Consider the following 13,727-nt stretch of genomic DNA (forward strand, 5'->3'; position numbering starts at 1 on the left):
GAATAGCATTATAGCCATAACTTTTTAGGTGAATTAAATTCCTCGCTAAATCAATTTTTATTTGAATCGAAATTGTAGCAAGTCATATTGTTACTACATGGCATCCCTCTTTTTATAAGGTTGTTGACCTAATTATTAATCCAATTCACATTTAAAAATAGCTCCACATAGAGGATAGGTCATAGGTGGCTAATTACACTTGGTTGAAGTGCGCCCTAAATTAAGACTATAATATTCCATCAATTATATAGTCTTATTTTTGTTTTGTTGCTTTATATTATTCGTAAAGGTAGTCGAAGTTCTTCACCAAATTAGCACCCCTCTTCCTCTCAAAAACTCCTATTTCACTATTTGTAGCTATACTATATACTTCCATACATCCCAATGTTGGAAAATCTCCATTTCAAGATTGATAAATTTTGTCCAAGAAAGACAATCCATTCCCTCCTAATTTTTTTGCTCAAATGCTCATTTTTCCTAGTAATCCTCCTCCTCTTCCAAATCTATTCCCTACGTTCAATCCTCAACTCTCCACCACCGCCACCGCCGCCGCCACCCCTCAAGCCGCCGTCAAGATGCGACGCCGGCCTCGTCTACGTCTACGACCTTCCCCCGGCCTTCAACGCCGACCTCCTCCGCAACTGCCACGATCTAGACCCATGGATATCTAAATGCAACACCCTCTCCAACGCCGGCTTCGGCCCCCGTGCCACATCCCTCCCGGCCATGCCGGAAGGCCTCACCTCGTCGTGGTACTGGACCGACATGTTCGCGGCCGAGGTCATGTACCACGCGAGGATCATGAAGCACGAGTGCCGCACCACGGAGCCCCAATCCGCTACGGCCTTCTACATACCCTTCTACGCTGGGGTCGCAGTGGGAAAGTATTTATTCACCAATCGCAACTACACCGCAAGGGATCGAGACTACCAATGCGAGGACATGCTGACGTGGCTCAAGGATCAGCCTCCGTGGAGGCGATCCAACGGCTCTGACCACTTCATCCTCCTGGGGAGGATGACGTGGGATTTTCGCCGGCGTGGAGACGAAGACTGGGGGTCCAGCTTCGTCTACATGCCGGTGATGAAGCAGATCGTGCGGCTGACCGTCGAGCGGGACCCATGGGACCACCGCGAGATCAGTGTTCCCTACCCCACCGGATTCCACCCAAAGTCAAAATTGGAAGTTGACCAATGGGTTGATTTTGTTACATCTCGCAATAGGACTAGCTTGTTCACATTTGTGGGAGCCAAGCGGAATAAGATCAAGGATGATTTTAGATCTTTACTTCTAAGCTATTGCTACAACGAGACGGGGTCGTGTCGCGTTGTGGACTGCTCAGGATCGCGGTGCTACAAGGGTACGCCCGAGATCCAGGAGGCGTTCCTGGGGTCGGATTTTTGCCTGCAGCCTAGGGGGGACGCGCATACTAGAAGATCGACGTTCGATTGTATGCTGGCCGGTTCGATTCCGGTTTTCTTCTGGAGGAGGAGTATTGAGCATCAGTATGAGTTGTTCTTGGGCGACGAACCGGACCGGTTTTCGGTGTTTATTGATTGGAAGGATGTTAGGAATGGTTTGTCGATTAGGAAAGTGTTGGAAGGGTATAGTAGGGAAGAGGTAAGAAGGATGAGAGAGAAGGTTATTAGTTTGATACCAAATTTTATTTATGGAGATGGGAATGGGATTGGTAAAGATGCATTTGATATTGCTACTGATGGAGTGATTAAGAAAATCAAGGAACAAAATGAATCCAACATGAGATAGAAGCCTACTTTGTCACAAGAAGAAGAAGAAGAGGTGCAAGGCCGGCAAATCTAGGTATGTATGTACGGAGTTGAAAAGGTCAAATTTTTTTATACCTAATTACTAAAAATGTCAATTTTTTGAGAAAACGATTGTGTTGAAATATCATCAGAGATAGATATTACTGTTTTAGTTAAAGATTTAGTTATGTTCTTTTCTATTTTCTTATAGAATATACTTATTGTGACAAAATTCTCTTGTATTTGCAATAAAGGGATATTTTATTTTCATCGTGTATTACACATGTATATCGCACTGGCGTAGGTTTTTATATTATTTTTTTCGGCAAATAAGGAATCCAATTTCAATATGCCAAAAATGCCAAGCACAATGGATTCCTACTTTTCTAGATGTTATGATAATAAATGTGATGCTATTGATGCAGTTTTTAAGCAGGATTGAAAAATCAAAAATTCAAATTCAATAGTATTTCGATTCAATTCATACAATTTTAGTCGATTTTCAATATTTTGCCTCTAAATTGTAAATTTAGGTCAACATTTAGCATTAATTAATTTGACTTAACTTTACACGGTCTCAAATGAAAATGCGACACCTGCTAATGCTATGGCCGAAGTGTTTTACTTTCTTGAACTTCGTTTGAACGTAATTGAAGGCTGATAAGCCGCTAATCACAGTTATATTCACACTTTTATATGATTCAAAAGCATGGTACTGTACTAATCAGGTGACCAGCCAAACTGATTAAAATAATTAAAAATCAATGTACTTAATACTTGGTCAATAAAATAGTTTACCTAAAATAAATTAGTATCCAAATTTTGAGGGAGAGTATGCCAAAGTATTTACACATTTTTTGTTTTATTACTTTATGTATATTTATTAAAATAATTGTGTATGATTAGTTATAACGTGGCCGCATAGTTTTGTTGTTAAAAATATTATTCTATTTTTCTTTGAAATTAGAGTTTCTGCTATAAATATTAAATATAGTACTCGTATGAGTTTTTATTCTATTTCAAAGGTCTTCAGCGAATCGAAAAAGTGAAAATAATTAATGATTCAGTTTTGTTTTATGCATGCATAGTACGGAGTAGTATTCTTTGATGATTAAGTTTTAGTCTAAACTGCTACCTACTTTTTATATTTTTTTAGAATTAAAATATATGAATTTTACTCTTTTTTAGTTTTCCCTTCAAATTAGTTTTTCTCCAAATTGAAGCTGATGTATCTGTCGTAAAATCCTACATGGAAAAAATAAACGTGATGATCATTAATACAACATTGTTTTTAATAAATAGTGATATTTGCCTCTAAATACAAGAATTTTTTAAGTTTTCCAGTTTTCACTCAAACTTTTGAGACTAGAAAAAATTAGAAAATATCAAAAGTTCAGATATGTACAAGCAAATTATTGAAAGATTGTACGACCATTTTTTGTAATGTAGATAGTAATGTCATGCGCGTAGTTCACATCAATGGGAAAAAAACTTCAAAATTCATATATTTCGATCAAAAATAAAAAATCTTTTAAGTCTTCAAGTATTGCTAATTAAAGTTTTAAGGCCCAATATTGTTCAGTTCATACAATCTTTTTGAGTTATTCAAGGTTTACCTGTTCCTTGTCAATTCTATTACACATGCAAACAAAATTTAAATCTAGGCATACTATGCAACTCCACATCTTTTAAGGCTTGGGCTGACTCGCCTCAATTGAGAGGATCTAATGGACGCCCCCTCTCACGCCTCTCACGCCAGGTGGTGTTCGGTTTGCTAGAAAAAATAATACCAAGATATAATTGAGGATTGAGTTGTGAGATTATTTTAGTCATAGGGGTTAGCTATGACTAATTATCTCATAGTTATCTATCTAGGATTGAGTTGTGGTATTGTAGAACCAAACACACTACATAATTAATCCGGGACAACAATATTGCAACACTCCCTTAGGCCATGTTTGGTTGACGGGAAAGTAAAGTTGACAAGGAAAATAATTTCTAGGAAAATGAATCCAAGGAATGTGATTCGTAATAACTTTACTTTCCCATGTTTGAAACATATCAAGATTTTAAATTTTATATTTGATTTAAACACTAACTAAAAATATGCTTATTATCATTTTTATTTATAAAAAAGAATAATAATATAATTTTTTTAATAAGTTATTAATTATAAATGGTAATAATTATATTATTATTTAATTATTACGATGGATAATTTAAATATGAATTATCCAACATAATATATAATAATATAATTGTATTTATAGTTACATGGTATTATATTAAAATCATAAATGATTATAATAATATACTCCTATATGATTATTTTTATTATAGCTAAAATATTTATAATTTAAAATTTCAGTATGATTTTATTGATTAATTATTAATTTATGAAAAAATAATAGTAATTATTTATTATTGTATGATTTATATTATATAGTTATATTTTAATTATTTAATAAATTATTAATTATTATCATGATAATAACAATTATATATACATATCATAATAATATAGTTATAATTATGATAAATTTAATTATAATATTTATTATACTGAAATTAAGTATGATATATAATTTAAATTATTTTTAAAACATTAATTGATATAGTAATAATAAAACTATACTATATTGCATTAAATATGTAAGAATCCTAAAACTGGGAATAAGAATACCTAAGAAAAGTTAGGATTCAGAATCCTGGAAAGTTGTACTAACTTTCCTTGTTCTCGGATTCTGATTACTTTCCCAATTTGATTAAAAACCGAAACAAACACAAGAATTTAAAATTTAAGGAATCGGATTACTTTCCCTGGCAGAATCCTGGCAACCAAACATAGCCTTAATGTATACTACTAGTATTAATCCTCGTACGATGCTTAGACCCAATTCATTTTCATCGTACTATTTTCATATTGTCATTTAATTAGTTAAAATAAGAAGAAATATAATTACATAGAGTAATAGAATTTTAAAAATGTATATATATTAATTTATTAGAAAAAGTATAGAAATAAAATTGATTTAAGTTTGAAAGTAGATCACATAGACATATATGTCAATTGAAACACTTTGGATCTCTATTACAGATAGAACAATTACACTTTAACAACAGAAAATAATTCTATACCGAAATATCATAATATTTATAGATAGGGAAATCAGCGATTGTTTTTATATTACCAAGTGTAAGCAATACATCAATTACTTTTGAGTATTTGAGACTTTTAAATTGCAATTGACCGAAAATTTAATTAATAAATCATTCATTATTCTCAAAATTTATTTGGGAAGCCAATGACTTTGTGTTGTATCGGACAATGGTGTTGACCAATAACTTTTGCTTTTTTACTCTAATTAAGAGTAAAGGCCAAATGTGGTCTCTAATATATGACCGTTTTATCAATTTGATCCTTAACATTATCATTTTGATTATTTGGTCCCTCACAAATAAACTTGGACCCGAATCGGTCCTCACTTAACAGAACCGTCAAAAAATAGACGGTGATTGCAATTTGACTATATTAAATTACTAATGGTAATTAATTATACATAATTATAATTCTTAATTCCTATTAAATTATAAATTATTCATTTCATTTTGCAACTGATACTATCTTTTTTCCAATTTTGCTAATAGGAAAAGAATTATAATTAGGTATAATTAATTATCATTAGTAATTTAATATAGTCAAATTGCGGCCATGATCTATTTTTTTACGGTTCTGTTAAGTGAGGACCGATTCGGGTCCGAGTTTATTTGTGAGAGACCAAATAATCAAAAAGATAATGTTAAGGACCAAATTGATAAAACGGTCATATGTTAGGGACCACATTTGGTCTTTACTCTCTAACTAATGATCATATTTCCCTCTAAAATAACAATCTTATAAATAATCTAAAAACTTTCTTTTTATATTAGTAGTATAGATAGATTACTCATTCAAAACATATGGAGTACTATAATATATGCATAATTAATTGTATTATCACAATCATATGCACAATTTCAATAAAAATTAATAATTAATGTGATATTTTTATACATTTAATATAATTTTTGTAATAATTAGAAATTGACTAATCAACTTCTTCTAAAAATGCATAATAATGTGAATTTAAAATGCAACCTAAATACACAAATTTTTAATATTGATAACAATTAAAAACGGACAGACCCACTTCTTCTAAAAATGCATAATTAATGTTAAAATAGATGATTAAAATTAAAATACAACCTAATACACAAATTAATTGAAATTTTGAAAAAATTAACACATCGAACTAACCCCTCTTCTTATTCTTCCATGGCAGCTCATTCCCACCCCGCCATCACTGGGTGTCCACGCGGTGGCGGACGCTCGTTGGACGCTGCGCCCTTCACAGCATCGCGACTCTGCTCGAAACTCCTGTTATGGATGCCTCTTAGGTCCAATATGAGTTGAATTTGTGAGCTTCAAGTTTATTAGTATGATTCTATGCCCAAATTAAACATTTTGTTTAATTAATCAGGAGCTTAAGTCTTTTATAAAGTAGGTCCAGGCTAAGTTGAGTTCTAAGATTAAGAAAGCCCAACAACCCAACATGACCTGCTTGCTTCATAGACCTCACTGATCTGAACCTCAAACTGATCGGGCTTGGCCAGGTCAGATCGGCCCCACCTCACAATAACTTAACTGAGCCCGAACTTTAAATGAAACAAAATACTACTACTTCCTTTGTCTCTATGTGGATGAGTCGTAGTATCATTTTGTGGGTTGATTTTAAGGTATTTTTGACCCAAAAAATAAAAAACGTAACACAAATAATATTAACTCGAAGTTGACGGACATCAAAAGATATTTTCATAGTACATGGAGTAAATTATTTAAATCTTTTCTATGAATAATATTACACGCGGTATACTCGTCTTTCAAAGTGGAGATCCCTAAATTAAGGTGTATAAACCCATTAACTCCTTTTTGCTTTACACATTAACTCCTTTTTGCTTATTTCTATATCGTGCCGGTCTCCACTTTATTAAAGAAGATATCATTGAACATAAAATAAGCCACCATATATCCGCTCAAAAAAATTATATTAAGACAGTTATTTTGACTTTAAGGTAATTTATTGCACCGATTTCTTTTCTTTTTCTTTTTTAATTTTTTCTGTATTATTTAAATACCCATCATTAGCATTGTCAATACGACTATAATATTTATTCTAGTGACTAGAAACTGAGTATAATATCTAAGAGTTTTCGTTTTAATACTAATAGAGATGTTAATCAAGTCAATATACAAATTCAATTTTGAGGCCAATTATATTGCGCCTGCATTATATTTGGATCGACTAAACCTTCTATATTTAGTTTATCTTGTTGGGTGATAATTTATTTACGAAAAAATTAGTATGCACAATTTTAATTGACGTCTACATTCGTGTAAAAATATACTACTCTCTATTGTCAGTTCAGGTGAATAATGCAGAATTCTTTTAAGAATAAAAAATTGTGGAGTATATATGTACGTAATTGGAGCTGAATCATCAATCTAACCTCCGTCAATCAACCCAATCACTATTTGTATAATTTGCAGAAAACTGGATACTATCAATATCATAGACTTGGACCATTTTTTATTTTTTCCATTTTTCCAACCATTATTGAAAAGGTGATTTCCAAAAATACTCATTTAATTAAATCATTTTCCCATTAAAATGTCACGCCCAATTCAATTACGTTAATTTCTTTATTTCTTCACATTCTTCTCCAAAAACCAAAACCTTCAAAAAACCAATTATGCTCCACGCATACTCGCCGGAGCTCCAGTCGCGGCGGAAACCGTCAAAACCCCTCAATTTCCTCTTCGCCCACCCTTATCTATGGATCTCACTCGCCTCCATCTCGATCCCTCTCTTCATCATCTCCGCCGTCCGCATTGCGCCGCCCTGCCTCCCCCGCCGCCCCGCCGCCGACGAATGCCCCTCCGGCACCGTCTACGTCTACGATCTCCCCTTAATGTTCAACCACCACCTCTTACTCCACAGCTGCACCGACCTCGACAACTGGAACTGGCAGTGCGGCATCGCCGCCAACGCCGGCTTCGGCGGCCGCGCCGCCGAGCTCCGCCGCCTCCTGCCGGAGAATCTCTACAAATCCTGGTTCCGCACGAACCAATTCGCCCTGGAGCTGATCTTCCACAAACGGATTCTGACGCACAAATGCAGAACCCTGGAGGCGGAATCCGCTACGGCGTTCTACATCCCGTTCTACGGTGGACTCGCGGTGGGGAAGCACCTCTGGAAGAACGACACCGCCAAACGCGACCGCGATTGCAAGATGCTGCTGACGTGGCTCGATCAGCACGAGAGATCTTATATCAGGAATATACTTATAATTATATGTATCTGCTCTCCTTTTCTATGCGTTTTAGCAGTTGTTTGTCCAGTGTAATAGTACTAGTTAAAATTGCAGGTTTTGGTTAGGATTTTTTCTGAGTTTTTATCAGACAGCATATGGCATTGATGAAGAAAATACTCGTGAGATTTTCTGTACGAGATAACGTCACAATCCCATAAATACATTGTCTGTAGATGGGAGATGGTGTTGTAAGAGCATCTACTATAGGTGGACAAGTTTTGGTGGACAACCTTTTTTTTTTTTTGTCCATAGCCCCATTTTATTTGTCCACAGCCCCAAAAAAAAGTGTCCGCAGCAATAGTGGACACTTTTTGGTGGACAACTTTCACTTTATTTTTCTTGTTGTATTTTTTAATTCAATCTACAAATTATCGGACTAAAAATAATTCGAGAAAAACGGCTAGTGCAATAAAATTAAAATTGAAAACTAAATTTTCGTCGGATTAAAGTGAGAGGAAAATTACAACGAAAATTTGATCTACGGAAATCACACATGTTGTTCATGCTACGCCGCCTCCCCTACGTGCCCAGATCTCTTCAATCAAATCGACCTGGAGTTGGTCATGTGCTGTGCTCCGGCGTATATCAGCGAAACGTTGGATCAGATATTCATCACTACGTGGTACACCCATCTATATCGGCGCGGAGGCAACACCGTGACTTGTACTTGCACCATCTTCCGGCGCCCAACGTTCTGCAGCAAATCCTTCATCTTCTATTATCATATTGTGCAATATGATACACGCTACCATGATATCCGCGACATCATCTTCGTGCCACACTCGTGCCGGGCAGCGTAGAATGGCCCATCGCGCTTGGAGCACACCAAAAGCTCGCTCTCCACATCTTTCCTAGCGGCCTCTTGTTTGCGCGCAAAATATTGTCTCTTCGCGCCAGCCGGTTGCCGTCTTGACGAATACGGGCCAACGAGGGTATATTCCATCTGCCAAATAGTATCCCCTGTGATACTGCGTGCCGTTTTGCTACAAAACTGATCTCTGCAGACCCTCTCCCCGCACTCATCATTGAAGATAGGCGACGACTGCAGAACGTTGATGTCGTTGTTCGAACCTGCAACACCGAAATATGCATGCCGAATCCGCAAACGGCGGTAGTCAACAACGGCTTCGAGGATCATCGACGGATGTTTCTGCTTGAAACCGGTAGTGAACTGGCCTTTCCACGCCACCGGGCAGTTTTTCCACTCCCAATGCATGCAATCAATGCTGCCCATCATCCCTGGGAAACTGTGCACCGCACCGTGCATATCTAGCAGTCTCTGGCACTCATCAGGGGTTGGCTTTCGTAGGAACTCCGGACCAAAGACTTGCCGAATGCCCTTACAAAACTGCCGGAGCACAGTTAGACTAGTCGTCTCACCCATCTGTAGGTATTCGTCGAACATATCAGCCGGTCCGGCATAGGCAAGCTGCCTAATTGCAGAGGTGCATTTCTGCAAAGTAGACAGACCGATCCGGCCAGTGCAATCCCTCCGGAGCGTGAAGCACTCGAACCGGTCCACCAATGTCGTCGCTATATGGGTGAATAGCGGTCGCGACATTCTGAAACGGCGACGAAAAATCTCAGCCGGGTAACGAGGCTGATCACTAAAGTAGTCGGCCATAAGCCGCTCAGCCGCTCCGACATGGTCTCGTGGGATTGTCCGACGATGACGAATCTCACGAGGGATCGCCGCCGCCGCCGCCTCCTCGTCGGCCTCCCTCTGCACCTCTTGAATCAAAGAATCCCATGCTTGATTCCACAAATCATCCATAAATTGAAAAGTTTTTAGAGATAGAAAATTTGGGTAGAGAGTGAAGAAGTGGGTGGAGAGAAGATGAAAATGGAGGAATATTTATAAAAAAACCTTTATAAATTCGAAATTAAAAAAAAAAAAAATAAAAGGAAAAGCCGGCGACCGCCGCGGCGTGTGTTTCGCCGCGCAATAGATAGGCGCGGCGGCCGCCGCTTTTCTCTCTCATGCGGCTCGTCCTCGCCGACTAGCCGGCGATGGCCCTTCCGCCCCAGCCAATTCGTCCTTCCCCACTACACATCGCCGCGGCGCCGCCGGAAAGGGGGCGGCCGGCGTGCCGCCCCTATAGTGGACGCCCTAAGAGCATCCACTATAGGTGGACAACTTTTTTTTTTGTCCATAGCCTCATTTTATTTGTCCACAGCCACAAAAAAAAGTGTCTGCAGCAATAGTGGACACTTTTTGGTGGACAACTTTCACTTTATTTTAGTTGTTGTATTTTTTAATTCAATTACAATTAAAATTATCGGACTATAAAATAATTAGACAAAAACGGCTAGTGCAATAAAATTAAAATTGAAAACTAAATTTTCGTCGGATTAAAATGAGGGGAAAATTACAATAAAAATTTGATCTGCGGAAAATCACACATGTTCTTCACGCTACGCCGCATCCCCTACGTGCCCAGACCTCTTCAATCAAATCGACCTGGAGTTGATCATGTGCTGTGCTCCTGCGTATATCAGCGAAACGTTGGATCAGATATTCATTACTACGTGGTACACCCATCTGTATCGGCGCGGAGGCAACGCTGTGACTTGTACTTACACCATCTTCCGGCGTCCAACGTTCTGCCGCAAATCCTTCATCTTCTATTATCATATTGTGCAATATGATACATGCTACCATAATATCCGCGACATCATCTTCGTGCCACACTCGTGCCGGGCAGCGTAGAATGGCCCATCGCGCTTGGAGCACACCAAAAGCTCGCTCAACATCTTTCTTAGCGGCCTCTTGCTTTCGCGCAAAATATTGTCTCTTCGCTCCAGCCGGTTGACGAAGTGTCTTGACGAATACGGGCCGACGAGGGTATATCTCATCTGCCAAATAGTATCCCCTGCGATACTGCGTGCCATTTGCTACAAAACTGATCTGCGGACCCTCTCCCCGGCACTCATCATTGAAGATAGGCGACGACTGCAGAACGTTAATGTCGTTGTTCGAACCTGCAACTTACCGAAATACGCATGCCAGATCCGCAAACGGTAGTCAACAACGGCTTCGAGGATCATCGACGGATGTTTCTGCTTGAAACCGGTAGTGAACTGGCCTTTCCACGCCACGGACAGTTTTTCCACTCCCAATGCATGCAATCAATGCTTGCCCATCATGCCAGGAAATTGTGCACCGCACCGTGCATATCTAGCAGTCTCTAGCACTCATCAGGGGTTGGCTTTCGTAGGAACTCCGGCCCAAAGACTTCCCGAATGCCCTTACAAAACTGCCGGAGCACAGGTTAGACTAGTCGTCTCACCCATCGTAGGTATTAAGTCGAACATATCAGCCGGTCCGGCATAGGGCCAAGCTTGCCTAATTGCGGAGGTGCATTTCGAAGCAAAGTAGACAGCCCGATCCGGCCGCTGCAATCACTCCGGAGCGTGAAGCACTCGAACCGATCCGCCAATGTCGTCGGTATATGGGTAAAGAGCGGTCGCCAGACATTACTGCGAAACGCCGACGAAAAATCTCGGCCGGGTAACGAGGGTCGGCGCTAAAGTAGTCGGCCATAAGCCGCTCAGCCGCTCCGACATGATCCCGTGGGATTGTCCGACGATGACGAATCTCACGAGGGATCGCCGCCGCCTCCTCGTCGGCCTCCCTTTGCACCTCTTGAATCAAAGAATCCCATGCTTGATTCCACAAATCATCCATAATCGAAATGTTTTTGGAGATAGAAAATTTGGATAGAGAGTGAAGATGTGTGTGGAGAGAAGATGAAAATGGGAGGAATATTTATAAAAAAACATTTATAAATTCGAAATTAAAAAAAAAAAAAAAAAAAATTAAACCGGCGACCGCCGCGCCGGCGTCGCCGCACAATAGATAGGCGCGGCGGCCGCCCCGCTTCTCTCTCCATCGCCCCGTCCTCGCCGCAAAGCCGGCGATTCCCCTTCCACCCCAAGTTTTTCGTCCGCCCGCGGGGCGGACGCCTTCGCCCCTATAGATCGCCGCGGCGCCGCCGCGATGGGGCCGGTCGGCGCGCCGCCCATATAGTGGATGCTCTAATCCAATAGTTATGCAATTTATAAGACATTAATGAGTTGCTTCTATTGTGAAATGTGGCGAATCATAAAATAGAAAACAAAATGACCAATACAGGTAATGGCTTAAACTCTGATGTCACATAACAACGTTTGGAAAGAAGACACCAATTTTAAGAAGAAAAAAAAAAGCGTTAAGTGAATTAAGTAAAAGAAGAATAAAGTAAAAAATGAAAAAGTTAGAGAGGTGAAGAGTGAATAAAGTAAGAGAAAATAAAGTAAGTGAGAAGAAATATGTTGACTTTTACTAAAAGAGAGAAATGATTCTATTATTATGGAATGTACCAAAATGCCAAAATAACTTTACTACTATGGAACGGAGGGAGTAGGGCATAAAATCTCGTGTCGTCTCAAGGCGCAGTCAGCTTCCCTGTGACAGAGGGAGATGAGGGAAAAATAATACTCTCTCATCCCAAGATAAGTGGCCTACTTCTTTTGGGCACGGGATTTAAGGAATGGTATTTAAATAAGTTAAAGTGGAGAAAGTAAAGTATGAGAGGGGGAAAAGTAGAGGAGAGAAGTGTTGGAGTGTGGGCCATTACTTCACAAATAAAGAAGTTATGGGACTAATATGAAAAAGTTACAAGAGTGTTTTGAAATTAGGTTAGGCAGCGGCTAATTTGGGGATTGTGAGCTGGAGCTTGAGCTCAATCGGTTACACCAGATTAACTGCCTCTGATTCGCATATAAGGCTCGGGGTTGACGGTTTTCAGCTCAAGAAAAGAGTGTGATGCATTTGTCTTTGTGAGGAAACCATTGTAGTTGAGAGAGCTCTCGAGTTTGAGCCGACTGGTTTCTAGAGTGCGTCGTTTGTATTGCGATTAACCTTTTCGTTTTGTAATCGTAGCGTGTGAATGAGAAATAAAGATTGAGTGCTTTTCCCGTGGATGTAGACCACATTGATCGAACCACGTATATCGTTGTTGTTGTGTGATTTGTTTTCTTGTTCTTGGTTATTGGTTGTTCGTAGCGATCCGATCGATTCATAACAAATTGGCGCCGTCTGTGGGAAGCGATTGGGGATTGATCGGCGCGATGTCTACAGCGAAGTTCGAAATGGAGAAATTCACCGAAAAAAATGATTTCGGCTTGTGGAGGCTGAAGATGAAAGCTGTGATGATGCAGCAGGGCCTCTGGGAGATCTTGAAGAATGGGGATGAAAAGCCAGCTGAGGGAGCGGATGAGAAGGTCGATCCTAAGGCGCAAGAACTCCAGAACAAGGCTTACAGCACCTTGATTTTGAGTCTCAGTGATCGGGTATTGAGGGAAGTCTCTAAGGAAGAGACTGCTGCCGCGATTTGGGCCAAACTTGAGTCGATCTACATGACCAAGTCTCTGGCCAACCGCCTTCATCTCAAGCAGAAGCTGTTCACATTCAGGATCTCTGAGTCTAAGCGCATCTTGGAGCAGCTCGAGGATTTTGCTAAATGCATCGATGATCTGGAAAATATAGACGAGCAAGTTAAAGATGAA

At 39.3% G+C, this 13,727-nt stretch overlaps 3 protein-coding genes across 3 annotated transcripts; 1 reads left to right on the forward strand and 2 right to left on the reverse strand.

Moving 5' to 3' along the window:
- Positions 1-259: 259 nt before the first annotated feature.
- LOC125212428 (xyloglucan galactosyltransferase XLT2-like) lies at positions 260-2,036 on the forward strand. Its single transcript, XM_048112601.1, has one exon. The coding sequence runs from the start codon at positions 385-387 to the stop codon at positions 1,765-1,767; it is 1,383 nt and encodes a 460-aa protein (XP_047968558.1). The 5' UTR covers positions 260-384; the 3' UTR covers positions 1,768-2,036.
- A 6,886-nt stretch (positions 2,037-8,922) lies between these two features.
- On the reverse strand, positions 8,923-9,951 carry LOC125209368. Its single transcript, XM_048108965.1, has one exon. It carries the CDS (start codon positions 9,949-9,951, stop codon positions 8,923-8,925), a length of 1,029 nt encoding a protein of 342 aa, XP_047964922.1.
- Positions 9,952-10,587: 636 nt separating this feature from the next.
- LOC125209369 lies at positions 10,588-11,865 on the reverse strand. The gene is made up of 2 exons (XM_048108966.1): positions 11,694-11,865; positions 10,588-11,159 (listed from the first exon to the last, which is right to left on the reverse strand). The coding sequence occupies exons 1-2, from the start codon at positions 11,863-11,865 to the stop codon at positions 10,588-10,590; spliced, it is 744 nt and encodes a 247-aa protein (XP_047964923.1).
- Positions 11,866-13,727: the final 1,862 nt, after the last annotated feature.

Source organism: Salvia hispanica, chromosome 3 (assembly GCF_023119035.1).
Source record: "Salvia hispanica cultivar TCC Black 2014 chromosome 3, UniMelb_Shisp_WGS_1.0, whole genome shotgun sequence".
NCBI lineage: Eukaryota > Viridiplantae > Streptophyta > Magnoliopsida > Lamiales > Lamiaceae > Salvia > Salvia hispanica.

Coding starts and splice junctions, on each gene's coding strand:
- LOC125212428 (XM_048112601.1), top strand. CDS start 385: ATGTTGGAAAATCTCCATTTCAAGATTGATAAATTTTGTCCAAGAAAG.
- LOC125209368 (XM_048108965.1), bottom strand. CDS start 9,951: ATGGATGATTTGTGGAATCAAGCATGGGATTCTTTGATTCAAGAGGTG.
- LOC125209369 (XM_048108966.1), bottom strand. CDS start 11,865: ATGGATGATTTGTGGAATCAAGCATGGGATTCTTTGATTCAAGAGGTG. Junction 11,160..11,693: donor CTACTTTAGCGCCGACCCTC/GTTACCCGGCCG, acceptor GGTAAGTTGCAG/GTTCGAACAACGACATTAAC.